General features: G+C 47.9%; 1 protein-coding gene across 1 annotated transcript in view; it reads left to right on the forward strand.

Annotated features, from left to right (window-relative positions):
• Nucleotides 1-27455, forward strand: part of LOC137384913 (uncharacterized protein C3orf20-like) — a 190954-nt gene that overhangs the window by 92348 nt on the left and 71151 nt on the right. The window contains exon 7 of the mRNA XM_068059621.1: nucleotides 21025-21145. Coding sequence (XP_067915722.1) covers nucleotides 21025-21145 — 121 coding nt within the window. The remainder of the gene's footprint in view (nucleotides 1-21024; nucleotides 21146-27455) is intronic.

A 27455-nucleotide genomic window follows, 5' to 3' on the forward strand; every position in this document is an offset into this window, starting at 1 on the left:
TAAAGGTAATGTTCCCTTTAAAAATTTAAATTGCTGGTAAGGGCTTGCAGCCTTTAAAAATGGCGGCGGCGCCTGTGCGGTGGCGCTGGACGCCATTGCTGGGTACGGACTGGCTGCCCCCCTCTACGTCATGGGGGCGGCCATTCCACTGCCTCCATTTAAATGAGCTCCTGTGCGAAATATTGCGGGGGCTCAGCGGCGGCTACTCCGGGCAGACCGCCGATTTCAAAGCGCGCCGTCGCGATTTGTGGCGCGCTAGTAAAATCCAGCCCATTGAGTTTGGCCACTCTTGTTTATGTCATTGCAGCTGTGATATTATAGCCACTCTCATCACGACCATTTTTTTGTTTGATAATGCTCCTGCGTAGCACCTCAGGGTGATTTACGATGTAAAAGATGCTGTATGAATACAAGTTGTTATTGTAGACCATATACATTACTATTGCTCATGTTAATACTGTTTAGTCTGAGCAAGGTCTCACTCCAAGTAACACATAGTTAAGCATTGGGACAACTTTTTATAAAGTTTGTTTTTTAGCCCCTCGTTTCCTGAAGGTGTTGACTGTTGCTGGGGGAACACAGGAAGTGACAGCCCCCTGGTATACTTCAAAAGTGTCAGCTTGGCTCAGTGAGCGCAGCTGAGTCAGAGAATTGTCGGTAGAGGCCCCACTCCAGGCTGCAGTCAGAGAGTCTGTACTGATAAGATGTTACGTCTGTTGTCAACCTGCACCTAAGTTTCCTCCAATGCAGCTGTTATTTTTTTCCCTACAATACGCCAAGCCACCAATGAACAAGTTACATCTACACTACTCTTTGTCCATCGCAGTTTGTGTACTACCCTTCTTTATATGCAAATTCTTCTTCATACTGACACCTGATTGGCCCAGACTCCACATTCATAAAATAGTAGCAAATCAGAATGGATCAGGTATCAATGAGCAAATAGTCAGTGATTGACAACCAATCATGAAGTTCAAAAAGCTAGCAATTAAAAATGGGCAAAAAAGAAAAAAAGAAGTCCTCAGGACATCCCAAAAAGCTTTATAGTTACTTGTATAGTATATTTTATAGTATACTTTTGAAGCATGGTCACTTTTGTAATGGATGAAATGTGGCAACCAATTTGCACACAGCAAGCTCCCACAAACAGCTATGTGATGATGACCATTTAATCTGTTTTGGTGATGTTAGTTGGGGGATAAATATTGGCCAGAACACAAGGGTTAACTCCCCAGCTCTTCTTTTAAATCATGTTATAGGATTCTTTACATCCACCCGAGAGGGCAGACAGTGTTAAGCTTGTTATGGAAGGATAATTCTGGAGCCTATCTTTACTCAGTTTCATATTTATTGTGCAGAATAAAAGGATTACAAAAATGTAGCTCCTCACTCAAACTCTCCACCAGTCTCAGTAAGTGATACCCTCAGTAATACCCTCCACCAGCATATAATCAAACAATTGATACACAATTAACATATTCCCTTCTTTCTTTTATATTAAAACTTAGATTAATCTGCTGAAACAACATTTCAAAATAAATTCCATATTATGTACAAATTCTTAACATGCTCAAAGAACATTTCAAAATAAATCAAAATAAATTCCATATTAGGTACAAAGTATTACATTGTGAGATGCCCCTCCTCTAGCACCCCTAACAATTTCTTTGTATAGCATTTCTTTTTGTGAAACAATCAGCTATTTGATGACTTGCATCTACCCATTTAAGTTTAGAGATTTTCTCTCTCCCCAGCATTTGGTTCACTCCAGCAAGGTCAATACGTAAACTTTTCTCACTCACACTTTTTGTAGAGTGTACATTGTCCCACAAAGAACAATTATCCACATAACATTCAATGGGTATCCTATCTTCAGTATGTTCCTTGTTCAGAATTTCACCCAAAATATTAGACAAATAGAACCCCATATTCACTGCCTCCACAAGAGCCAGTGTTTCTGCAGCTAAAGTGCTTTTAACGACCCTATTTATTTTCTTAGCTTCCCAAGCCATTTTCACCCATCAGAAATATTATGAAGCCAGCTGCACTCAAATACCCATCAGGAAGATTAGCAGGTGAAGCATCATTAAAAATGACTAGCTTCATGTTCTTTGGGTCACCTAAGGATGGGATATTGAATACACATTTCTCCAGATTTAATTTTTTAATGTTTTATTTGCCCTTAAAACATTCTCAACTTTTGGATGTTTCATCATTGTGCTTAATTCCAGCACATCAAGTCTAGCATCAGGCTTAGTCTGAGAGCACAACCAGTTTAATTGACCAATCAAGCTTCACAATTGCTCAGTCTCTGCTTTAGATATATTGTCATCTTTCTGCAATGACCTAGCATAATTAACTCTCTAAATAGGATTGGTGATTTAAAGTTATTCCAGACTTAGTCTGCTTAATATCTAAACCAATATATTTAAAGGCCCCGCAAGCCTGACTCCCAATCTTAAATTCTGTCCTAATCTTATTAATAACATATTTCTCAAAATCCGCAGTACCATCCCATAAGAAACCATCAACATGCATCATGGAGATGCCTGAAAGTTTCCCTTTAAAACCAATAAAACATCGTAGGATCTGCTTTTAGTTTAACACAACCAATTTTTAACAAAACAGATCTCATAAAGAAATACCACACCCTTGAAGCATCATTAAGGCCAAAGACCATAATTTTCCTTCTGTATCTGCTGCCTCTTTAGGTTGTTTCAGAAGCACTTCTCTCTGAAAAGTATCACCCTGCAGAAATGCTGCTTTTATATCAATGGATCTACATTCCCATGAATATGTGGCCAAAAGAGCAAAAAAGATTTTCAAGATTACTTTTCCAGCTGTGGGAGAGTCCACTCTAACATCAGTATCACCCAGTCTCTCTTCAAAACTCCTTGTAACTAACCTCCCTTTAGCCTTATAAGTTCCATCGGGAAGGACTTTTTTGGTACAAATCCATCTATGTGGCAGGCCGGTTGTCCCCTATCTGGTACCTCAGAATAAACTCCAAACTCTCTCCAACTCTCTAATTCCTTATCTTTCATTTCTCTTATTAGTTTATCCTCAAGTTTATTGGCAGCCTCTAAAACTTCACGATCATGAAGACGTCTGCTTCTAGTTCAATTCCAAGACTGCTCTCTAGCCTTCGTTTCATTGCGGAATCTGTTCAAACTATGGCCTCTATTAGCACTTTGATGTCTTCAGAATTACTGCTGTAAGATCTCCCTCGCACTTTATCGGAGGCTCTTTCTCCAGTACGTGATCACTTTCTTACACAAGAGTCACTTCCAGACCCACTATCAGAACTTGCACTGTGCTTTCTTACCCTCCACTCTTTCACTCCATTCTGCCCGTCCATGGACCTTGCTTTTTGGCCATCATTTTGAACATTCAATCAATATTTAAACTTGTCAGTAGATTTTCCTGCACGTCCTACAATTGTTGCATCCTTCCATTTATTAGACCCCTCTGGAATATATGTCACCCGAGTACCTACTCAGTGCAATTGGCCTTTGGATGCGATAGCTCCTTCCTGAGCATCATGATCCATCGCATTACTTGATCTACCATATTCTGTTCCTCAGGACCTTCGTCACAAAACACTTGAGCATTTGAGGTACAAGATGCATCATTTCCTCTATTAACTGCTCATATTCTGAGATTTTGTAATTGTGAGGAATGAACTTTAACAGTTTGGTTTCCATGCTTGATAACTACTGTCTTACCATCATGACCTATTACCTTACCAGGGCCCTTTCATTCCCTCTGACCCTCTCTTTTATAATACATCAAATCTCCTGAATTACATTCCACATCAGATGGCCTTATATGTTGCTTCAGAGCTTTCCGGGTTTTCTCAGAGACCTCAGCCTTGACGAAAGCCCATCTCCCTGCGTGTAAGTCATTCAAATGTGTAGAAAAATGGGATCTAATTGTAATACCTTCTAGAGCAGGAGGGCTGTCGCAGAGTACAGAAGGCAATTTGGGATTCCGCCCATAGACCAATTGATGGGGACTATATCCTCCAACCATCTGAAGCAAATTCTTCACATGAACCGCCCATGCCAGGGCAGTTGTCAACTTGCAGTTTGGCTGGTCAGCTAAGATTTTATGCAGCATTTCATCAACCACTGCGTGATTCCTTTCACAAAGCCCATTGCTGAAAGGACTTCCAGCTGCAGTATTCATAACTATAATGTTCATGTTTTCACACATATCCCTGAACTCGTCATTGGCGAATTCCCCTCCATTATCAGTCAGAAACTTAGCTGGTGCCCCAAGCCCAGTCTCTATTCATTTCTCCATGATTTTATCTATAATCACCCTTTTTTCCTTGCTATTTATTATTGTAGAAAGATTAAATCTAGTTGCTAAGTCCATAAAATGTAGAATGAAAATATTCTTGTCTTTGTCCCATACCTTTAAATCTATGGCAACTACCTCGTTAAAGTCATGCCAATGGAAGACTGATAATAGGATGTGATGGTGTCCTCTGATACTTTTTACAGATTTCACACTTTTCACTAATCTCTTCTATTATCGCCGTATACTCTTCATCAATCACACCTGAATCCTTTAGCAGGGTTTTTTCTATTTGTCTGTGTAACTTTAAAACAATTTGCTTTTTATCTCTCTGATTCTTATCTGATGCCATCAGTACTTCTCTAACACTCTGACGAGAAAGATCAGGTTTTGTTAAGGGGATACAGTAATGCCCCGACTGGGTAAACTGCAAATTCAGTGACTTTCCAAGAACAATTGCCTTATCATGTTCCATATCAAGTTTCATTTGTGGCTTTTTTCATAGAAGGTTTACTCAATAGTAAAGATATCTCACTAGAGATTACATCAGTACTGATAAAATGGCTTACTCCAGCTATTTTACATGGAATTACTACTCTTCAGTAACTTCACTGTGTTCTCATCTTCAAACCTAAAGGTGGTAGTACTTTTATACTACTTAACCTTGCGTCAGTCCTCACAACTAAGTGAATCCAGATAACATATTAACCAATCTGTTCCACATACTGTCAATGTGCATGCACTATCTAATACAACACAGTTGAATGAATCGCAACTAGCACATTCATCACAGGACTAAAACTCATCATGACCAGTACAATTCATTCAGATTCATCAGTATCTTCTTCTGCCTCAGAATTCTCTGCGTCATGTTATTTTGAAGACTCTGCTGATCTGCTAAGGGCAGTTCATTGCTTAATAATAATTTGAGTCACATCTGACTCACCTATTAAATGTTCCTCGGGCATTCCTGGGACTCATTTGCCTATGATTGCTGTTCCAATTCTGTCTTCCATTGTAATAGACCGGCTAAAGGTGCTTTCATGCTCATCCTCCTGTCTTTAATCCTTCCATTGCACTTATACCTGCGTCCAGTCTCTGGACTATTTCAAAATCCAGTAAACATTGATTCCTCCATTCTTTGTGTCCCAGCAGAATGTCCTGTTTGTTTTACCAGGGCTGCAGGAAATGACTGTTTCCCCAGAAATTTCTTTAAGGCAGCAGACATCTGATCCATCAGGGAGTCTTTTTTCCAAGAACCGAACCCCAGTTAGAACCAAGAGCCTGTCCATATGTGACACCCTAGCACAATCTAACAATTTAAATGCTAGCACTGAACCAGGGATCTCCAAATTGAATTTCCTCAATCTTTTATACAGTTTGTTAAAGTCCATGATATATTCCTCCATTGAATAACCATCTTTTTTCCAAAATCTATCAAAGTCTGACCATGCCTCATACACATTCAATAGGTCATCTTTTTTGTAAATTTCATCCAAGAATCCTAACAGAAGATCCAACCCTTTATCAGTATCCGACTGACAAGCATCCAGTTCACAAAAACACTTTATTACTGATTTTATTTTGGGGATGAAGTGACAACGCCAAGGCCAAAACTTATTTCGTCTTTGGTAGCGATGTAACCCGTGTCCACACATCCACCTCATTCTTCCACTGAGGGTCATATGGTTCAGACTCAGAGAACATTGGCGGGGAATCATACCCTGACAATTTATACTTGCTTTCTGCCATATTTTCCACAATAGCCATCTAAAACAAAATTCCTTCAGTTTTAGGCAACCGTCCTCTGCTACGATGTTAAATTCCAGAAAGCTGGTTATGGAAGGATAATGCTGGAGCCGATCTTTACTCAGTTTCACATTTATTGAGCAGAATAAAAGGATTACAAACATGTAGCTCCTCACTCAAAGCCTCCCCCAGTCTCAGTAAGTGTCTGCTTATACGTGCTCAAGTAAAACCCCAGTTAACACCCTCCTCCTGCCTGTAATTAATCAATTGATGCACAATTAACAGATGGGGCTTCGGGTTAACTTCACATCTGAATCATGGCACCTCTGACAGTGCTGCACCCCCTCAGTACTGCACTGAAGTTTCAGCCTGGCTGTTTGTGCTCAAGAGGAGAATTTTCAAAATGAGGTCAGGAACCTGGCACCCAGATGTTTTCTGGGTCCTGACACCATGCCTGAGCTATGTCGCTAATACGCTGTTTGGGCTGAAGGTGAGCCCGGTGCCCAATTAATGACGCCGAGCGCCTGCAGGAGGTGGGAGCTGCCTGCGGAGTATGAGCAGCAAAGGCAGGCGGCAGCCATGATGGGGCCTCCCGCTGCCTTGCCGATGAGAGCAGGCAGCTCCATGGCAGGACTGCAGAATAAAGAGGTGAGGCAGCGCTTCCAAAATAATTTTTAAAATGCTCTGTACTTGACCCGGTGCAAGATCCCTGTGGGCACAAAACTTTTCACCTTCCAACAATAAAGTTTGCCCTCTGCCTAACGGCTGTGCACTACTGGTTGGGCACACTGAAATACCATTTGAAAATTACAGTGCGGAAACCTCCCCCCCCCCACCATTCCCCCTGCCGGCCCCTGAACAAGCTCCTAAAGGAGCTTAAAGGGCCCTTAATAGGAGGCGAGCAGTGTCTCTGGTTCCTCCCCCCGCCCTTCAGACTGTCCCAGAGGCATCGAGTTCCAGAGATGACCTCCTGGACCATGATTTTCAAATCACGTCCGCACCCAGTTCCAAACCCACCAGCACTTGACAATCCAACCCAAGTCTCTGGAGTGGGACTTGGACCCACAACCATCTGACTCAGCGGTGACATTGCTACCAACTGATTCGTGGCTGTAACTCTCAATCAAAAAGAAGCAATCACCATTGTTACGACCGACCGCTCCAGTCAAAGCTCCCAATCAAAATATACAATTCTGATTGTGGTGGGAGAAATGCACTGATAATTCAATCCTGTCGCTTCACAGATCGCCGAACATATTATTTAAAACTTTCCAAATTAAAGAAAGACCCAGCCAAGTTGTACCATCTAATCACCCCCGAATGAAGCTAACCAAACCAGCTGTCTTTAAATCAACAAATTAACTCTTTAATTAGAAGAACTAAATTCTTAAACACTATGAAGATATAAACAACATTTAAAATAGAAAAAATTAGAGTCCTTGCAAATTTACAGTTCAATGTTGATTGAAGTCCTCACAGAATGTTGCTTGAAGTCCTCACAGTCGTCCGATGCGGAAAACAAAGGTTCTTCCACAGTAGAACAGTCCATAGTCTAACTCCAGCAGTCAGTGATGCTTTCCTTCTCCAGCGAATTTCAACAATTAATGACATGCAAACACTTTCAATAGAATCAAGTTGACTTTAGAGTTAGTTAGTTAGTTAGAGATACAGCACTGAAACAGGCCCTTCAGCCCACCGAGTCTGTGCCGACCATCAACCACCCATTTATACTAATCCTACACTAATTCCATATTCCTACCACATCCCCACCTGTCCCTATATTTCCCTACCACCTACCTATACTAAGGGAAATTTATAATGGCCAATTTACCTATCAACCTGCAAGTCTTTTGGCATGTGGGAGGAAACCAGAGCACCCGGAGGAAACCCACGCAGACACAGGGAGAACTTGCAAACTCCACACAGGCAGTACCCAGAATTGAACCCGGGTCGCTGGAGCTGTGAGGCTGCGGTGCTAACCACTGCGCCACTGTGCCGCCCTGTGAGGGATAAAAGATTGTCACAGTCTAACTTCCCTTCCTTCAGTTCAAATTACCAGAGATCTCTGTTTTAGCTTGACTTTTTTAGAATTTTGAGAGATAATAATTAAACAGACTAAAATCCTATTCCTTCAATTTAAATGGCTGAGAGCTCTTTTTTCCGGTGCTAAACACCACAGCGGTCTGTGTCCATGTGTCCTCTGTGTCTGTGTTCTGTTAGAACAAACTGTCTTCAACTAAAAAGCCAGTTCAAAATTGAAATGTAACAAATGTATCACTTAATATTCACTCCCAGTGGCTGTATCTATGGTAATGTAACGAGAATGCAACCTTTGAATCGCAGTCTCCAAATGGCTGTTTCTAAAACAACAAAAATGCACCTTGCTATATCTCCTGAGGCTTGCTGGTTCTTAAAGCAATACTGATCCTTTGCAAGCTTTAAAGGCAAACTGCATATTCCGTGGGAAAAAAACTACAGGACCATGACACCTCCACCCCTAGCAGAATGAAACGCCATTCCTGAAGTGTGTTTCATTGCAAAAAATACAAATTGAAAAAACGCTAACATTTTTTTCACGCATTTACGGACATACACATTTTTAAAAACTGTTTAGACTACAGCAACAAGTTCCACCAGAACATTTCAGCTTTAAATTTTCAAAAGGTTGTTCCAATTAACCCTTTTTAAATTTCCAAGCATAGTCTTCCAATTGTTTTGTATTTTCCTTCCAAGTGTCCCTACTGTCCATCACCTCAGCCAGGTGAGCTGCACAGCTAGGAGCACTGACCACTACTGGGTTCACTATTCTCTGAGAAGTTTCTCGAGTACCCCTTAACTTGTGTGGCATCACTTGACACTGGAAAACCCTGTCCGGTGTAACAGAAGCTGATTTTTTCTTACCCTGGGGTGTCAAAGGAATTTGGCAGAATCCTTCCAACACATCTGTCTCTTTAAGACACATTGTGTTGCCCACTCTGTCCTTACAGTCCTTTAAAGGAGAATTTGGGTAAGAGTCTGCCTTCTTTACCACAGTGACTTTTTCAGAGTCTATGCAAGTTTGAGCCGTCCCACCAGGTTTAGTCATCAAGACCATCTGCGAATTCCAGCTGTCCTGACTAGGTTCATCTAAGCTGCCCTTCAGCATGCATTGTACCTCTGCTTCCACTTGGGCCTGTCTGTCTGGACCTAAGCAACAAGGATGCTGTTTTAAAGGACTGGCTCCCCCTATACCCACATCATGTGTGGCTGTGGATGTACATCCTGGCTTATCCATAGAAACCTTTTGAAACATTGTGAAAACCCTGGTTAGGACTTCACGCTGTTTTGCCTCTAAGTGTAAAAGCTTATTGTTTAATTTTCCTAGTCATTCGACATTCGCTGATTGGATAGTTGGAGGTTCAATCTGAGAATTTCCTAGGCCTACTTCTGCCTCATCCTCACTATCCTTTTCCTTCTCCACAGTCCTGATTACCTGACATACCTGTACTGGCTTATCCTCCTCCCTGTGGTAATATGGTTTGAGCAAATTAATGTGACACAACCGGTTCTTCCAGCGATCAGAGGTGTCAATTAAGTAATCTACCTTACCCACTCTTTTGATCACTCTATATGGACCACTGAACCATGCTCTTAATGGTTCTCCCTGTGATGGTAACAACACAATACCTCATCCCCTGGTTTTATGGTAGGTTATGGTTTTCCCACCATTTAACAGGTGTGGCATGCCCTACAAAATTGTCTCACATCCTTTGTAAGACCTGGCCAGTAATAATGTTTGCTTATGTGTGATTTGGTCTTCCGAATTCCCCTATGTCCTGAAAAGGGAATGTCATGTGCTAACCTTAATAATCCTTGTCGATATTTAGGTGGTACCACTATCTGTTCAACAACTGTCCAGTCTTTGTCGGCAGGTCTATGAAGCAGTTTCCATTTCCTCCTCAAAACACCATTTGCCATATAATAGCCTTCCGGAACGCCTTTCACCTCAGCTTCTGACAGAGCCATCTGTGCTATTTGGTAGATCTCTGGATCAGCTTGCTGTGCTGCAATGATAGATGATCTGTTAAACATCTCATTTGGATTATCTAAATCCCCAAATAAGGTTTCAGATGCCTGATTATCTGTTTGTGCTGCCCCTTTTACCTCCAACAATGGATCCTGTTTAGCCATTGCTCAGGTAACTACACACACAGGAAATATTCTCAGAAGAAGGGTCACTGACCCGAAACGTTAACTCTGCTTTTCTTTCCACAGATGCTGCCAGACCTGCTGAGTGAATCCGGCATTTCTTGTTTTTGTTTCAGATTTCCAGCATCCGCAGTATTTTGCTTTTATTAAAATATTCTCGGAACTTGTTCCGGTAATTGCTCCATTTCGTTAATTTCACATGGTTCCTCTGTAACCATAGGAGAAACTGATATTTTTGATCCTGCCAAATCATTTCCTAGGAGTAGATCAATTCCCTTTACGGCCAAACTGTGGACAATACCTACAGTTACTATCCCAGATATTAAGTCATTCTCTAGGCGTACTTTATACGAAGGTATGGGTATATACTCTCCGCCAATTCCATTAACTAAAACTTTAGCGTTCAAGGCGCTCTCTGATGGAAACCTCATATCTTTCCCCAGCAAGAGTGTTTGGGTCACTCCGGTATCCCTGAGTATAATTATAGGTTTTCCTGTCTCACTTACAGGATACGGAGTTACTCTCCCCTTTGACAAAAAATCATTATAACTCTCAGGTATTTTATTTTTAATCTCTACACTCCTCTTAGCTTTAGAATCTGGTTTCACATTCACAGCTGTCGTTAAAGCTATAGCCTGGTCTACTATTCTCTCAGTCAGAGTCTTTTCCTCTGCACTAACTTTGCGTACCCCAACAAGTCCTATGTGTTTACCTCGCAATTTCCAGCAATCTGAATGAAGATGACCCGTTTTGTTGCAATGATAACACTTAGGCTTGCGAACCTCACTTCTACCCTTAGCACCTTCCTTTCTGACCTGAGGAGGTGATCCTGGGGCATTCCCAGCTGTTCCTTCTTGTCTCTGGCTACTTGCCTTCCTTTCACTCTCCCCCTTTCTATCCTTCTCGGGTTTACGGGGGTGACAGACAAAAGAGGTCATCTTATTCACAAGCTCAAAATCATCAGCAATCCCTGCTGCTTGCCTAGCTTTCAAAACTTTCAGGTTATCTATCTGAGTTCTCACGACTGAAGGAATGGAGTTTTTAAACTCTTCTAAGAGAATCAATTCTCAAAGGTTCTCATATGTGGTTTCTATCTTTAATGCCCGTATCCAATGGTCAAAATTCATTCGCTTCACCCTCTCACATTCTAACTAGCTCTGCCCAGTCAATCTAAAGTTCCTAAACTTCTGACGTTAAGCTTCAGAGACTAACTCATACGCAGAGACAATAGCCTTTTTTTGCCATCTCATAATCTGCAGAAGCCTCTTCAGAAAGCATGGCTTAAGCTTCATGAGCTCTGCCTACCAGCTTGCCCTGCATGAGCATTGTCCAGCTTTCTTTCAGCCATTTCATCTGTGAGGCTATTTTTTCGGAAGATATGAAAAATGCCTCTACGTCCCTTTCCTCGAACTTAGGAAGAGCCTGTATAAATTTGAACAACTTCTCACTGGGTCCTGATCTAAATTCAGATTCTTCCAGATCCAAATTTCCCCTGGATTCAAGACTACCCTTTTGTCTTAGTTCCATCTCTTTTAATTTAAATTCCCTCTCTTCTCTTTCACTTTCTCTCCGAAATGCTCTCTCTTTCTCCCTTTCCTCTTTTTCCAATTCAAGTTTTCTTCATTCTTTTTCCTGCTGAAGCTCCAGTTTTTTCATTTCTAACTTTCTTTCTTTCTTTGGCCTCCTTGTCTCGAGAGGCAATGGGGAAGCGCCTAGAGGTGGTCAGTGGTTTGTGGAGCAGCGCCTGGAGTGGCTATAAAGGCCAATTCGAGAGTGACAGACTCTTCCACAGGTGCTGCAGATAAAATTGGTTGACAGGGCTGTTACACAGTTGGCTCTCTCCTTGCGCTTCTGTCTTTTTTCCGGCCAACTGCTAAGTCTCTTCGACTCGCCACTCTTTAGCCCCGCCTTTATGGTTGCCCGCCAGCTCTGGCGAACGCTGGCAACTGACTCCCACGACTTGTGATCAATGTCACAGGACTTCATGTCGCGTTTGCAGACGTCTTTAAAGTGGAGACAAGGACGGTCGGTGGGTCTGATACCAGTGACGAGCTCACTGTACAATGTGTCCTTGGGGATCCTGTCATCTTCCATGCGGCTCACATGGCCAAGCCATCTCAAGCGCCGCTGGCTCAGTAGGGTGTATAAGCTGGGGATGTTGGCCGCCTCGAGGACTTCTGCATTGGAGATACGGTCCTGCCACCTGATGCCAAGGATTCTCCAGAGGCAGCCAAGATGGAATGAGTTGAGACGCTCTTGGATGACATATATTGTCCAGGCTTCGATGCCGTAGTGCAAGGTACTGAGGACACAGGCTTGAAATACTCGGACTTTTGTGTTCCGTGTCAGTGCGCCATTTTCTCACACCCTCTTGGGCAGTCTGGACATAGCAGTGGAAGCCTTTCCCATGCGCTTGTTGATTTCTGCATCGAGAGACAGCTTACTGGTGATAGTTGAGCCTAGGGAGGTGAACTCTTGAACCACTTCCAGAGCGTGGTCGCCGATATTGATGGATGGAGCATTTCTGAGGTCCTGTCCCATGATGTTCGTTTTCTTGAGGCTGATGGTTAGGCCAAATTCATTGCAGGCAACCGCAATCCTGTCGATGAGTTTTTTTTAAATTCATTCATGGGATGTGGGCGTCAAGGGCCAGGCCAGCATTTATTGCCCATCCCTAATTGCCCTTGAGAAGGTGGTGGTGAGCTGCCTTCTTGAACCGCTGCAGTCCATTTGGGGTAGGTATACCCACAGTGCTGTTAGGAAGGGAGTTCCAGGATTTTGACCCAGCGACAGTGAAGGAACGGCGATATAGTTCCATGTCAGGATGGTGTGTGACTTGGAGGGGAACTTGCAGGTGGTGTTGCTCCCATGCATTTGCTGTCCTTGTCCTTCTAGTTGGTAGAGGTCGCGGGTTTGGAAGGTGCTGTCTAAGGAGCCTTGGTGCATTTCTGCAGTGCATCTTGTAGATGGTACACACTACTGCCACTGTGCGTCGGTGGTGGAGGGAGTGAATGTTTGCAGATGGGGTGCCAATCAAGCGGGCTGTTTGTCCTGGATGGTGTCGAGATTCTTGAGTGTTGTTGGAGCTGCACCCATCCAGGCAAGTGGAGAGTATTCCATCACACTCCTGACTTGTGCCTTGTAGATGGTGGACAGGCTTTGGGGAGTCAGGAGGTGAGTTACTCGCCTCAGGATTCCTAGCCTCTGACCTGCTCTTGTAGCCACGGTAGTTATATGGCTACTCCAGTTCAGTTTCTGGTCAATGGTAACCCCCAGGATGTTGATAGCGGGGGATTCAGCAATGGTAATGCCATTGAATCTCAAGGGGAGATGGTTAGATTCTCTCTTGTTGGAGATGGTCATTACCTGGCACTTGTGTGGCGCGAATGTTACTTGCCACTTATCAGCCCAAGCCTGGATATTGTCCAGGTCTTGCTGCATTTCTACACAGACTGCTTCAGTATCTGAGGAGTCACGAATGGTGCTGAACATTGTGCAATCATCAGCGAACATCCCCACTTCTGACCTTATGATTGAAGGAAGGTCATTGATGAAGCAGCTGAAGATGGTTGGGCCGAGGCCACTACCCTGAGGAGCTCCTGCAGTGATGTCCTGGAGCTCAGATGATTAATCTCCAACAACCACAACCATCTTCCTTTGCGCTAGGTATGACTCCAGCCAGCGGAGGGTTTTCCCCCTGATTCCCATTGACCTCAGTTTTGCTCGGGCTCCTTGATGCCATACTCAGTCAAATGCTGCCTTGATGTCAAGGGCAGTCACTCTCATCTCACCTCTTGAGCTCAGCTCTTTTGTCCATGTTTGAACCAAGGCTGTAATGAGGTCAGGAGCTGAGTGGCCCTGGCGGAACCCAAACTGAGCGTCACTGAGAAGGTTATTGCTAAGCAAGTGCCGCTTGATGGCACTGTTGATGACGCCTTCCATCATTTTACTGATGATTGAGAGTAGGCTGATGGGGTGGAATTGGCCGGGTTGGGCTTGTCCTGCTTTTTGTGTACAGGACATACCTGGGCAATTTTCCACATTGCAGGGTAGATGCCAGTGTTGTAGCTGTACTGGAGCAGCTTGGCTAGGGGTGTGGAAAGTTCTGGAGCACTGGTCTTCAGTACTATTTCCAGAATGTTCTCAGGACCCATAGCTTTTGCAGTATTCAGTGCCTTCAGTCGTTTCTTGATATCTCGCGGAGTGAATCGAATTGGCTGAAACTGGCATCCCTGATGCTGGGGACTTCAGGAGGAGGCCGAGATGGATCATCAACTCGGCACTTCTGGCTGAAGATAGTTGCAAATGCTTCAGCCTTATCTTTTGCACTGATGTGCTGGGCTCCCCCATCATTGAGGATGGGGATATTTGTGGAACCACCTCCTCCAGTTAGTTGTTTAATTGTCCACCACCATTCACGGCTGGATGTGGCAGGACTGCAGAGCTTAGATCTGATCCATTGGTTATGGGATCGATTAGCTCTGTCTATCGCATGCTGCTTATGCAGTTTGGCACGCAGATAGTCCTGTGTTGTAGCTTCACCAGGTTGACACCTCATTTTGAGGTATGCCTGGTGCTGCTACTGGTATGCCCTCCTGCACTCTTCATTGAACCAGGGTTGGTCTCCTGGCTTGATGGTAATGGTAGAGTGGGGGAAATGCCAGGCCATGAGGTTACAGATTGTGATTGAGTACAATTCTGCTGCTGCTGATGGCCCACAGCGCCTCATGGATGCCCAGTTTTGCATTGCTAGATCTGTTAGAAATCTATCCCATTGAGCATGTTGATAGTGCCACACAACACGATGGAGGGTATCCTCAATGTGAAGGCGGGACCTCGTCTCCACAAGGACTGTGTGGTGGTCACTCCTACCATTACTGTCATGGACAGAAGCATCTGCGGCAGGCAGATTGGTGAGGACAAGGTCAAGTATGTTTTTCCTTCGTGTTGGTTCCCCCACCACCTGCCGCAGACCCAGTCTAGCAGCTATGTCCTTTAGGACTCGGCCAGCTCGGTCAGTAGTGGTGCTACCGAGCCACTCTTGGTGATGGACATTAAGTCCCCCACCCAGAGTACATTTTCTGCCCTTGCCACCCTCAGTGCTTACTCCAAGTGGTGTTCAACATGGAGGAGTACTAAGTCATCAGCTGAGGGAGGGCGATAGGTGGTAATCAGTAGGAGGTTACCTTGCCCATGTTTGACCTGATGCCATGAGACTTCATGAGGTCCGGAGGCAATGTTGAGGACTCCCAGGGCAACTCCCTCCCTACTGTATACCACTGTGCCACCACCTCTGGTGGGTCTGTCCTGCCGGTGGGACTGGACATACCCGGGGATGGTGATGGCAGTGTCTGGAACATTGTCTGTAAGGTATGATTCCGTGAGTATGACTATGTCAGGCTGTTGCTTGACTAGTCTGTGGGACAGCTCTCCCAACTTTGGCACAAGCCCCCAGATGTTAGTAAGGAGGACTTTGCAGGGTCGACAGGGCTGAGTTTGCCGTTGTCGTTTCCGGTGCCTAAGTCAATGCCGGGTGGTCCGTCCGGTTTCATTCCTTTTTATTGACTTCGTAGCGGTTAGGTACAACTTAGGCTTGCTAGGCCATTTCAGAGGGCATGTAAGAGTTAACCACATTGCTGTGGGTCTAGAGTCACTTGTAGGCCAGACCAGGTAAGGACAGCAGATTTCCTTCCCTAAAGGACATTAGTGAACCAGATGGGTTTTTACAACAAGTGACAATGGTTTCATAGCCATCATTAGACTAGCTTTTAATTCCAGATTTATTAATTTAATTCAAATTCCACCTTCTGCTGTGGTGGGATTCGAACCCATGTCCCCAGAGAAATTCCCTGGGTCTCTGGGTTACTAGTCCAGTGATAATACCACTACGCCACCGCCTACCCGTGTCTCTGCAGACACTCTTCAGTGTGAGATGTTAATACAGCATCGTCAGCAAAGAGGAGTTCCCTGATGAGGACTTTCCGTACTTTGGTCTTCGCTCTAAAACAGGCAAGATTGAACAACCTGCCATCTGATCTTGTGTGGAAGAAAATTCCTTCTTCTGAAGACTTGAACGCATGTGAGAGCAGCAGGGAGAAGAAGATCCCAAAAAGTGTAGGTGCGAGAACACAGCCCTGTTTCACGCCATTCGGGATAAGAAAGGGATCTGATGAGGAGCCACTATGCTGAGTTGTGCCTTTCATATTGTCATGGAATGAGGTGATGATACTTAGAAGCTTTGGTGGACATCCGATCTTTGCTAGTAGTCTGAAGAGACCATGTCTGCTGACGAGGTCACAGGCTTTGGTGAGATCTATGAAAGCAATGTAGAGGGGCATCTGTTGTTCGTGGCATTTCTCCTGTAGCTGGCAAAGGGAGAACAGCATGTCAATGGTGGATCTCTCTGCTCAAAAGCCACACTGTGCCTCAGGATAGACACGCTCAGCCAGCTTCTGGAGCCTGTTTAAAATGACTTGCCCCGCTATGTTGAGCAGGGAGATTCCACGGTAATTGTTGCAGTCACCGCGGTCACCCTTGTTCTTATAGAGGGTGATGATATTGGCATTGCGCATGTCCTGTGGTACTGCTCCCTCGTCCCAGCACAGGCAAAGCAGTAATGGAGTGCTGAGAGTATAGCAGACTTGGCACTCTTGATTATTTCAGGGGTAATGAGGTCCTTTCCAGTTCCGATTTTGTTGGCTGTTCATCCAGCTCATCCATGACTGGCAGAGACTTGTCTGCATTGAAGGCAGTATCAGTGACAACATTTTCCCTGGAGTACAGTTCTAGGTAGTGCTCCACCCAGCGGTCCATTTGCTTGCATTGGTCAGTGATCGTTCCCCTGATTTAGACTCGAGGGGGCAATCTTCTTGATGGTTGGCCCAAAAGCTCTCTTAATGCCATCATACATTTCTCTGATGTTTCCTGTGTCAGAGGCCAGCTGAATACGACTGCATAGATGTTGCCAGTAGTCATTTGCACAGCGCCTGTCTGTTGTGCAGAGCTTCTGGCTACTTTAAGTGCTACGGATGTTAACGCGCTGGGAGCTTTCTTGTAGTTCAGCAGTGCAATACATTTAGTGGCTATGACAGATTCCAGCTCTTCAAAGTGAGATTGAAACCAGTCTGCATTCTGCTTCTCACGTTTGCCAAAGGTGGTCATTGCTAAGTCATAGATGGTGTCTCTGATGTGGGCCCACTTCGTCTCTGCATCCCCTGCAGGAGTGTTTTGAAGGGCTTTTTCAAGTGAATTTAGAAACTTGTGTAACAGCTGTGGATAAGAAATTCTGTTAGTGTTGATGCTTGGGCAGCCCTTCTCCTTGGAGTGATGCAGCTTCTTTGGTTTGAGTCTGACCTTGCTGCACACCAGGGAGTGGTCGGTGTCGCAGTCCGCACTGTGGAAGCTGCGTGTGATTTGGACACTGTTTATAGAGGCTCGCCTTGTGACGATGAGGTCCAACTGGTGCCAATGACGTGATCTTGGGTGTCTCCATGAAACCTGGTGATAGGGTTTAGTATGAAAGAATGAGTTAGTGATGCAGAGGTTATGATAGGTACACAACTCCAGCAGTCTCTGTCCATTCTCATTCATCCTTCCAATGTCATAGCACACAAGGCAGGAGGGCCATGAGTCATGGTCGGCCCCAACCCTGACGTTAAAGTCCCCCAGCAGGAAAAAATGTTCGGTATTGGGAATGCTGCTAATGATATTATGGAGTTCCTCGTAGAACTAGTCTTTAACTTCAGATGGGGAGCAGAGTGTTGGAACATAGATGCTGAGTAGGTGTACTGGACCAGAGGTGGTGAGAAGTCGGATGGACAGTATCCGTTCCGAGCCATTTGAAGGTAGCTCCATCATGCTGAGCAAAGGGTTTCTGATGGTGAAGCCCACTCCATGCTGTCTTGGTTCTTCAGGATCCCTACCCTGCCAGTAGAAGGTGTAGTCTTGCTCTCTTAAATTCTTAAATACTATGAAGATATAAGCAGCATTTAAAAATAGAAAAAATTAGAGTCCTTGCAAATTTACAGTCCAATGTTGCTTGAAGTTCTCACAGTCGTCCAATGTGGAAAACAAAGGTTCTTCCACAGTAGAACAGTCCGTAGCCTAATTCCAGTATAGGTGATGCTTTCCTTCTACAGCGAATTTCAACAATTAACAACTTGCAAACACTTTCAATAGAATCAAGCTGACTTTAGAGTTTTTGAGGGATAAAAGATTGTCACAGTCTAACTTCCCTTCCTTCAGTTCAAATTACCAGAGATCTCTGTTTTGGCTTGACTTTTTTTAGAATTTTGAGAGATAATAATTAAACAGACTAAATTCCTATTCCTTCAATTTAAATGGCTGAGAACTCTTTTCTCTGGTGCTAAACACCACAGCCGTCTTTGTCCATGTGTCCTCTGTGTCTGTGTTCTGTTAGAACAAACTGTCTTCAACTAAAAAGCCAGTTCAAAATTGAAATGTAACAAATGTATCGCTTCATACTCACTCCCAGTGGCTGTATCTATGGTAACGAGAATGCACCCTTTGAATCGCAGTCTCCAAACGGCTGTTTCTAAGGCAACGATAAAGCACCTTCCTATAACTCCTGAGGCTTGCTGGTTCTTAAAGCAATACTGATCCTTTGCAAGCCTTAAAGGCAAACCGCATATTCCCAGAAAAAAAAACTACAGGACCATGACACCATCAAATTGCTCAAAAAAAGTTGAGAAAATCCTTTCGGTTGCCATGTGGGTTTCCACCAAGAACTGGAAATAATGGCACTGGCAGAATACCTCAATCCTGGTCCATGGAGGTATCTAAATACACCGACTGGAGATTCTATCCCAGGGTCATGACCTGGATGACCTCTATGAAAGGTGGAGGTTGAAGAGCACCAGACCTGACTCAGTGCTCTGAAGTGTGACAGAACCAGAGAACTGCTACATCGTCAAACCCTGCTTTTAATCTTTCCAGAGTAGCCAGTTTCAGGACAGGATCAGCCAATTTACCTAACATCGGTTAATATGGGAATACCTTGGGCGACTGCTATGGAGAGGAGGCACATGAGCCACTTGGCTGCTCGGTGGAGGTGATGCTGGTGGCCTCCCACTGAAAAGTCGCAGCCATAACACAATCAATTAGCAGTTTTTCTAAAAGGTCATCCAGGCCATCACTCTGGGCTGGAGACTCCACTTGGCCCTTTTTAGACACCTTTGCGGACCTGGATCCAGGTATATCATGGTGTCCAGATCATTTTGTTGAGTAGGAGTGTACCTCCTGGCTCCATGGGAATAATGTGGGCCTCAGCCAACTGAGCTCCACTTGATATTTCATCTTCTCCACTGCAGGCCCTCAAGGGCCCGTGGTTTGTGATACAGCAAATGTTTAAACATTACACAATTCGCATAGAAAGGACTATGTTTGCCTTTACAATGGCATGTTCTGCATTTGAACCCCATCGAACAGTGTTTCCTGTCAGAGGCCTGGCTTATGTGAGAAGCCTGGGCCTTGATTTCATGATGGTTGCCCACTCTATCATTGTTATTATTATTATTGCTATTAGCTGATACAAATCCTGACACCATTACTGGTTTTATTCGTTAATGCTAACAGAAAAATACCAAAATATATTAAAAGAAAAAGGAAAATAAGCAACATAGCAGGCTCGACATTTTAACAATCATCATTGCAGGTTCACCTTAAGGCTGGAACTTGAACCCTGGTATTGTGCTCAAGAATGTACACGGTCACAGTCAACCTGTTCTTATGTCGGCTCCATCAGCCACAGGTTCTGGACATCGACAACTAACTCGAGGATTAAATCATCTGCCTTTTGATGGCATTTCCTCCATTGGGGGTCCCATCGCCCTCCTCTGGGGGCTCTTCCACCCAAAGCTCTTGGCTCTTTCTGGAGGATTCCACGTTACTTCCTACCGCCCAATACTTGGTGTTGGCCAAACACAGGCACCCCTGTTTACTGTGGTTACAGCAACAACAATTTGTATTTATATAGCACCATAGTAAAACGTCCCAAGGTGCTTCACTGGAGTGTTACCAAACAAAATTGAACACCGAGCCCCATAAGAGATATTAGGACAGATGACTCAAAGCTTGGTCAAAGAGGTAGGTTTCAAGGAGCATATTAAAAGAGAAAAGAGAGGTAGAGAGACTTAGGAAGGGAATTCCAGAGCTTAGGGCCCAGACAGCTGAAAGAATGGCTGCCAGTGGCGGAGCCTTTAAAATTGGGGATGCACAAGAGGCCAGAATTGAAGGAGTGTTGCGTTGTCGGAAATCTGTGTGGCTGGAGGAGATTACAGAGATAGGGAGGGGTGAGGTTATGGGGGGGGGGATTTGAAAACGAGGAGAGAATTTTAAAAACAAGGCATTTCTGGACTGGGAGCCAATATAGGTCAGCGAGCACAGGTGAACATGACATAGTTATGGGCAGCAGAGTTTTGAATGTGTTCATGTTTACAGAGGGTGCAAATGGCAGAGTTTTTAACACCACACCTTCCATATAGAGTTTAATAAAACAGCGACTCCCATATCCCATGAAAGAATTTAAAAAATGTTGTCATGATCTGGAACGCACTTCCTGAAAGGGTGATGGAAGTAGATTCAATAGCAACTCTTGAAAAAGACTTGAATAAGTACGTCAAAAGGAAAAAATTGCAGAGCTATGAGGAAAGAGCAGAGGAGTGGAACTAATTGGATAGCAATGGGTCGAATGGCCTCCTGTGCTGTATGACTCTATGATTCTAAGTTTAAATAGTAATTGTCCTTTATTGATCAATGTGTTATTAGCAAGGCAATGGTCTTACTGCTCCATGAGGAGGGCGGGCTGATGATAAATCAACAAGAAACCAAATTGAAGCAGTGGAGATGGCCAAGAAGGGGAAAGCTTCCTGAACCAATTTGGATCCAGGTATGACCCTTCAGTGTATCAATCAGAGCTATGGAATACAAAAAATCCTGGATATGGATTGGAAAGGTCTGTGCCATTAGGCATTCTGCCTCTCCAAGCAGACTGTCTGGTTAGTGGGTGGATTAGGGTTGCCAATTCCACTTGGAGATATTCCTGGAGGTTTGATCATGTGACATTCTGACCACATGACATCTGACCATGTGATGCCTAAACGCATGACCTCTGATCACATGATTTCTACAACTGTTATTGCATTTACCTTATAAGGATTGGGTTCCCTGGAGTGAAGAATCTTTGCTTGTGATTTTGCACCAGCAGCTGGTCAGCAAGAAAGTCGGAGAACCAGGAGGCCACACAAAAGCAGGGGAAGGGGGGAATCGAGGGCAGGGAAGAGGAAAGGCTGAGGGTGGGAGGAAGAGGGGACACTGAAGGTGGAGAAGGAGGAGGAACCAAGGGCAAAGAAGAGGGGAAACTGGGGGTGGGGGGAGGGGAAATGGGGGGGTGGGAATGGGGATGACCAAGGGTGGGAGGAAGAGGGAAGAGGGGGATCGTGGGCAGGTGGGGATGGGGGACTGAGGAGCGGAGGAGATGCGATCGATGGTGGGGGGGGGGGGGGAGTGAGGGACTGAGAGTGTGTCCAAAAGTGGGGATGGAGGGGGGACTGAGGGCGATGGAGACAGGGGGGAACTGAGAGGGGGGACTGAGGGTGGGGGAGGAGGGGGGAGCAAAGGTGGGAGAGGAGGGGGAACGAAGGAAGAGGGAAGAGGGAAAACTGAGGGCGGAGAAATCGAAACTGAGGGCAAGGAAGGAGGGGAACCCGAGGGCGGGAGGTAAATTTTTTTCACAGAGGTGAGAAGTTTTGATTCCACCAGTAACTAATGGAAATTACACTGAAATTGCACCGATAACTCACAGTAATAGTGGTAACACTCAGATTCCCCTCATAATTAACAGTGATACCATGACTCACTGATAGTCTATATGTAACTGGTAGTAGAAGAGTAATGCCCCGCTATCCTATCTGTAACTAGTAGTAATCCTATAACCTGTTGATATTCTCCCTGAAACCATAGCTAGAATCCCCTAACAATGCACAAGACGCCGTCAAGCTTCCCAGTCGATGCCACGTTTAACAGGTCCACTCTCTCCCTGTCTCCTCAGATTCTGGTTCTGTGTGAAGGTGATGGCTCTGAACTGGGAGCTTCAGTCAGAGCTGATTTGTACTTGGACTTCCTGTACTCTCAGAGCCCCCATTCCCCAGTCTCCATCACGCTCCCGAGCCCCCATTCCTCAGTGTCCATCACGCTCCCGAGTCCCCAGACCCCAGTCTCCATCATGCTCACGAACCCCATTCCCCAGTCTCCATCATGCTCCCGAGCCCCCAGACCCCAGTCTCCATCAGGCTCCCGAACCCGATTCCCCAGTCTCCAACATGCTCCCGAGCCCCCATTCCACAGTCTCCATCACGCTCCCGAGCCCCAATTCCCCAGTCTCCATCACGCTCCCGAGCCCCCATACCCGTCTCCATCACGCTCCCGAGCCCCCATTCTCCAGTCTCCATCACGCTCCCGAGCCCCCATACCCCAGTCTCCATCACGCTCCCGAGCCCCAATTCCCCAGTCTCCATCACGCTCCCGAGCCCCCATACCCGTCTCCATCACGCTCCCGAGCCCCCATTCTCCAGTCTCCATCACGCTCCCGAGCCCCCATACCCCAGTCTCCATCACGCTCCCGAGCCCCCATTCCCCAGTCTCCATCACGCTCCCGAGCCCCCATTCCCCAGTCTCCATGACGCTCCTGAGCCCCCAGTCTCCAGTCTCCATCACGCTCCCGAGCCTCCATTCTCCAGTCTCCGTCACGCTCCCCGAGCCCCCATTTGACAGACTCCATCACGCGCCCCAAGCCCCCATTCACCAGTCTCCATCACGCTCCCCAAGCCCCCATTCTCCAGTCTCCATCACACTCCCGAGCCCCGATTCCCGAGTCAACATCAGGCTCCGGAGCCCCCATTCCCCATTCTCCATCACGCTCCCGAGTCTCCATTCCCCATTCTCCATCACGCGCCCGAGCCCCCATTCTCCAGTCTCCATCACGCTCCCGAGCCCCCATTCCCCATTCTCCATCACGCTCCCCAAGCCCCCATTCCCCATTCTCCAACACGCTCCCGAGCTCCCATTCTCCAGTCTCCATCACGCTCCCGAGCCTCCATTCCCTATTCTCCATCACGCTCCCGAGCCCCCATTCTCCAGTCTCCATCACGCTCCCCGAGCCCCCATTACCCAGTCTCCATCACGCTCACCAAGCCCCCATTCCTCAGTCTCCAATACATTCTCCAAGCCCCCATTCTCCAGTCTCCATCACACTCCCGAGCCCCCATACCCCAGTCTCCATCACGCTCCCGAGCCCCCATTCCCCAGTCCCCAGCACGCTCCCCAAGCCCCCATTCCCCAGTCTCCATCACGCTCCCGAGCCCCCATTCCCCAGTCTCCATCACACTCCCGAGCCCCCATACCCGTCTCCATCACGCTCCCGAGCCCCCATTCTCCAGTCTCCATCACGCTCCCGAGCCCCCATACCCCAGTCTCCATCACGCTCCCGAGCCCCCATTCCCCAGTCTCCATCACGCTCCCGAGCCCCCATTCCCCAGTCTCCATCACGCTCCCGAGCACCCATTCCCCAGTCTCCATCACGCTTCCGAGCCCCCATTTCCCAGTCTCCATGACGCTCCTGAGCCCCCATTTGACAGACTCCATCACGCTCCCCAAGCCCCCATTCTCCTATCTCCATCACACTCCTGAGTCCACAATTCCCCAGTCTCCATCACGCTCCTGAGCCCCCATTCCCCAATCTCCATCACACTCCCAAGCCCCCATTCCCCAGTCTGCATCACGCTCCCGAGCCCCCAATCTCCAGTCTCCATCACGCTCCGGAGCCCCCATTCCCCATTATCCATCACGCGCCAGAGCCCCCATTCTCCAGTCTCCATCACGTTCCGAGCCCCCATTGCCCATTCTCCATCACGCTCCCCAAGCCCCCATTCTCCAGTCTCCATCACGCTCCCGAGCCCCAATTCTCCAGTCTCCATCACGTTCCCGAGCCCTCATTCCCCATTCTCCAACACGCTCCCGAGCCCCCATTCCACAGTCTCCATCACGCTCCCGAGCCCCAATTCCCCAGTCTCCATCACGCTCCCGAGCCCCCATACCCGTCTCCATCACGCTCCCCAGCCCCCATACCCCAGTCTCCATCACGCTCCCGAGCCCCAATTCCCCAGTCTCCATCACGCTCCCGAACCCCCATACCCGTCTCCATCACGCTCCCGAGCCCCCATTCTCCAGTCTCCATCACGCTCCTGAGCCCCCATACCCCAGTCTCCATCACGCTCCCGAGCCCCCATTCCCCAGTCTCCATCACGCTCCCGAGCCCCCATTCCCCAGTCTCCATGACGCTCCTGAGCCCCCAGTCTCCAGTCTCCATCACGCTCCCGAGCCTCCATTCTCCAGTCTCCGTCACGCTCCCCGAGCCCCCATTTGACAGACTCCATCACGCGCCCCAAGCCCCCATTCACCAGTCTCCATCACGCTCCCCAAGCCCCCATTCTCCAGTCTCCATCACACTCCCGAGCCCCGATTCCCGAGTAAACATCAGGCTCCAAGCCCCCATTCCCCATTCTCCATCACGCTCCCGAGCCTCCATTCCCCATTCTCCATCACGCGCCCGAGCCCCCATTCTCCAGTCTCCATCACGCTCCCGAGCCCCCATTCCCCATTCTCCATCACGCTCCCCAAGCCCCCATTCCCCATTCTCCATCACGCTCCCGAGCCCCCATTCTCCAGTCTCCATCACGCTCCCTGAGCCCCCATTACCCAGTCTCCATCACGCTCACCAAGCCCCCATTCCTCAGTCTCCAATACATTCTCCAAGCCCCCATTCTCCAGTCTCCATCACACTCCCGAGCCCCCATACCCCAGTCTCCATCACGCTCCCGAGCCCCCATTTCCCAGTCCCCAGCACGCTCCCCAAGCCCCCATTCCCCAGTCTCCATCACGCTCCCGAGCCCCCATTCCCCAGTCTCCATCACACTCCCGAGCCCCCATACCCGTCTCCATCACGCTCCCGAGCCCCCATTCTCCAGTCTCCATCACGCTCCCGAGCCCCCATACCCCAGTCTCCATCACGCTCCCGAGCCCCCATTCCCCAGTCTCCATCACGCTCCCGAGCCCCCATTCCCCAGTCTCCATCACGCTCCCGAGCACCCATTCCCCAGTCTCCATCACGCTTCCGAGCCCCCATTTCCCAGTCTCCATGACGCTCCTGAGCCCCCAGTCTCCAGTCACCATCACGCTCCCGAGCCCCCATTCCCCAGTCTCCATCACGCTCCCGAGCCTCCATTCTCCAGTCTCCATCACGTTCCCGAGCCCCCATTTGACAGACTCCATCACGCTCCCCAAGCCCCCATTCTCCTATCTCCATCACACTCCTGAGTCCACAATTCCCCAGTCTCCATCACGCTCCTGAGCCCCCATTCCCCAATCTCCATCACACTCCCGAGCCCCCATTCCCCAGTCTGCATCACGCTCCCGAGCCCCCAATCTCCAGTCTCCATCACGCTCCGGAGCCCCCATTCCCCATTATCCATCACGCGCCAGAGCCCCCATTCTCCAGTCTCCATCACGTTCCGAGCCCCCATTCCCCATTCTCCATCACGCTCCCCAAGCCCCCATTCTCCAGTCTCCATCACGCTCCCGAGCCCCAATTCTCCAGTCTCCATCACGTTCCCGAGCCCTCATTCCCCATTCTCCAACACGCTCCCGAGCTCCCATTCTCCAGTCTCCATTACACTCCCGAGCCCCGATTCCCGAGTCAACATCAGGCTCCGGAGCCCCCATTCCCCATTCTCCATCACGCTCCCGAGCCTCCATTCCCCATTCTCCATCACGCGCCAGAGCCCCCATTCTCCAGTCTCCATCACGCTCCCGAGACCCCATTCCCCATTCTCCATCACGCTCCCCAAGCCCCCATTCTCCAGTCTCCATCACGCTCCCGAGCCCCAATTCTCCAGTCTCCATCACGCTCCCGAGCCTCCATTCCCTATTCTCCATCACGCTCCCGAGCCCCCATTCTCCAGTCTCCATCACGCTCCCCGAGCCCCCATTACCCAGTCTCCATCACGCTCCCCAAGCCCCCATTCCTCAGTCTCCAATACATTCTCCGAGCCCCCATTCTCCAGTCTCCATCATGCTCCTGAGCCCCCATTCTCCAGTCTCCATCATGCCCCCAAGCCCCCATATCCCAGTCTCCATCACGCTCCCGAGCCCCCATTCCCCAGTCTCCAATACGCTCCCCAAGCCCCCATTCCCCAGTCTCCATCACGCTTCCCGAGTCCCCATTCCCCAGTCTCCATCACGCTCCCCGAGCCCCCATTCCTCAAACTCCATTACGTTCTCCATTCCCCCATTCCCCAGTCTCCATCACGCTCCCCAAGCCCCCATTCCCCAGTCTCCATCACGCTCCCCAAGCCCCCATTCCCCAGTCTCCATCACGCTCCCCGAGCCCCCATATCCCAGTCTCCATCACGCTCCCGAGCCCCCATTCCCCAGTCTCCATCACGCTCCCGAGCCCCCATACCCCAGTCTCCATCACGCTCCCAAGCCCCCATATCCCAGTCTCCATCAAGCTCCCGAGCCCCCATACCCTAGTCCCCATCACGCTCCCCAAGCCCCCATTCCCCAGTCTCCATCACGCTTCCCGAGTCCCCATTCCCCAGTCTCCATCACGCTTCCCAAGTCCCCATTCCCCAGTCTCCATCACGCTCCCCGAGCCCCCATTCCTCAGACTCCATTACGTTCTCCAGGCCCCCATTCCCCAGTCTCCATCACGCTCCCCAAGCCCCCATTCCCCAGTCTCCATCACGCTCCCCAAGCCCCCATTCCCCAGTCTCCATCACGCTCCCCGAGCCCCCATATCCCAGTCTCCATCACGCTCAAGAGCCCCCATTTCTCAGTCTCCAGCACACTCCCCAAAGCCCCATTCACCAGTCTCGATCACGCTGCTGAGCCCCCAATCTCCAGTCACCATCATGCTCCCAAGCCCCCATATGCCAGTCTCCATCACACTCCCGAGCCCCCATTCCCCAGTCTCCATCACGCTCCCAAGCCCCCATATCCCAGTCTCCATCACGCTCCCCCAGCCCCCATTCCCCAGTCTCCATCACGCTCCCGAGCCCCCATACCCCAGTCTCCATCACGCTCTGAAGCCCATATATCCCAGTCTTAATTAAGCTCCGAGGCCCCATACCCCAGTCCCCATC

Source organism: Heterodontus francisci, chromosome 27, assembly GCF_036365525.1.
Source record: "Heterodontus francisci isolate sHetFra1 chromosome 27, sHetFra1.hap1, whole genome shotgun sequence".
NCBI classification, from domain to species: Eukaryota; Metazoa; Chordata; class Chondrichthyes; order Heterodontiformes; family Heterodontidae; genus Heterodontus; species Heterodontus francisci.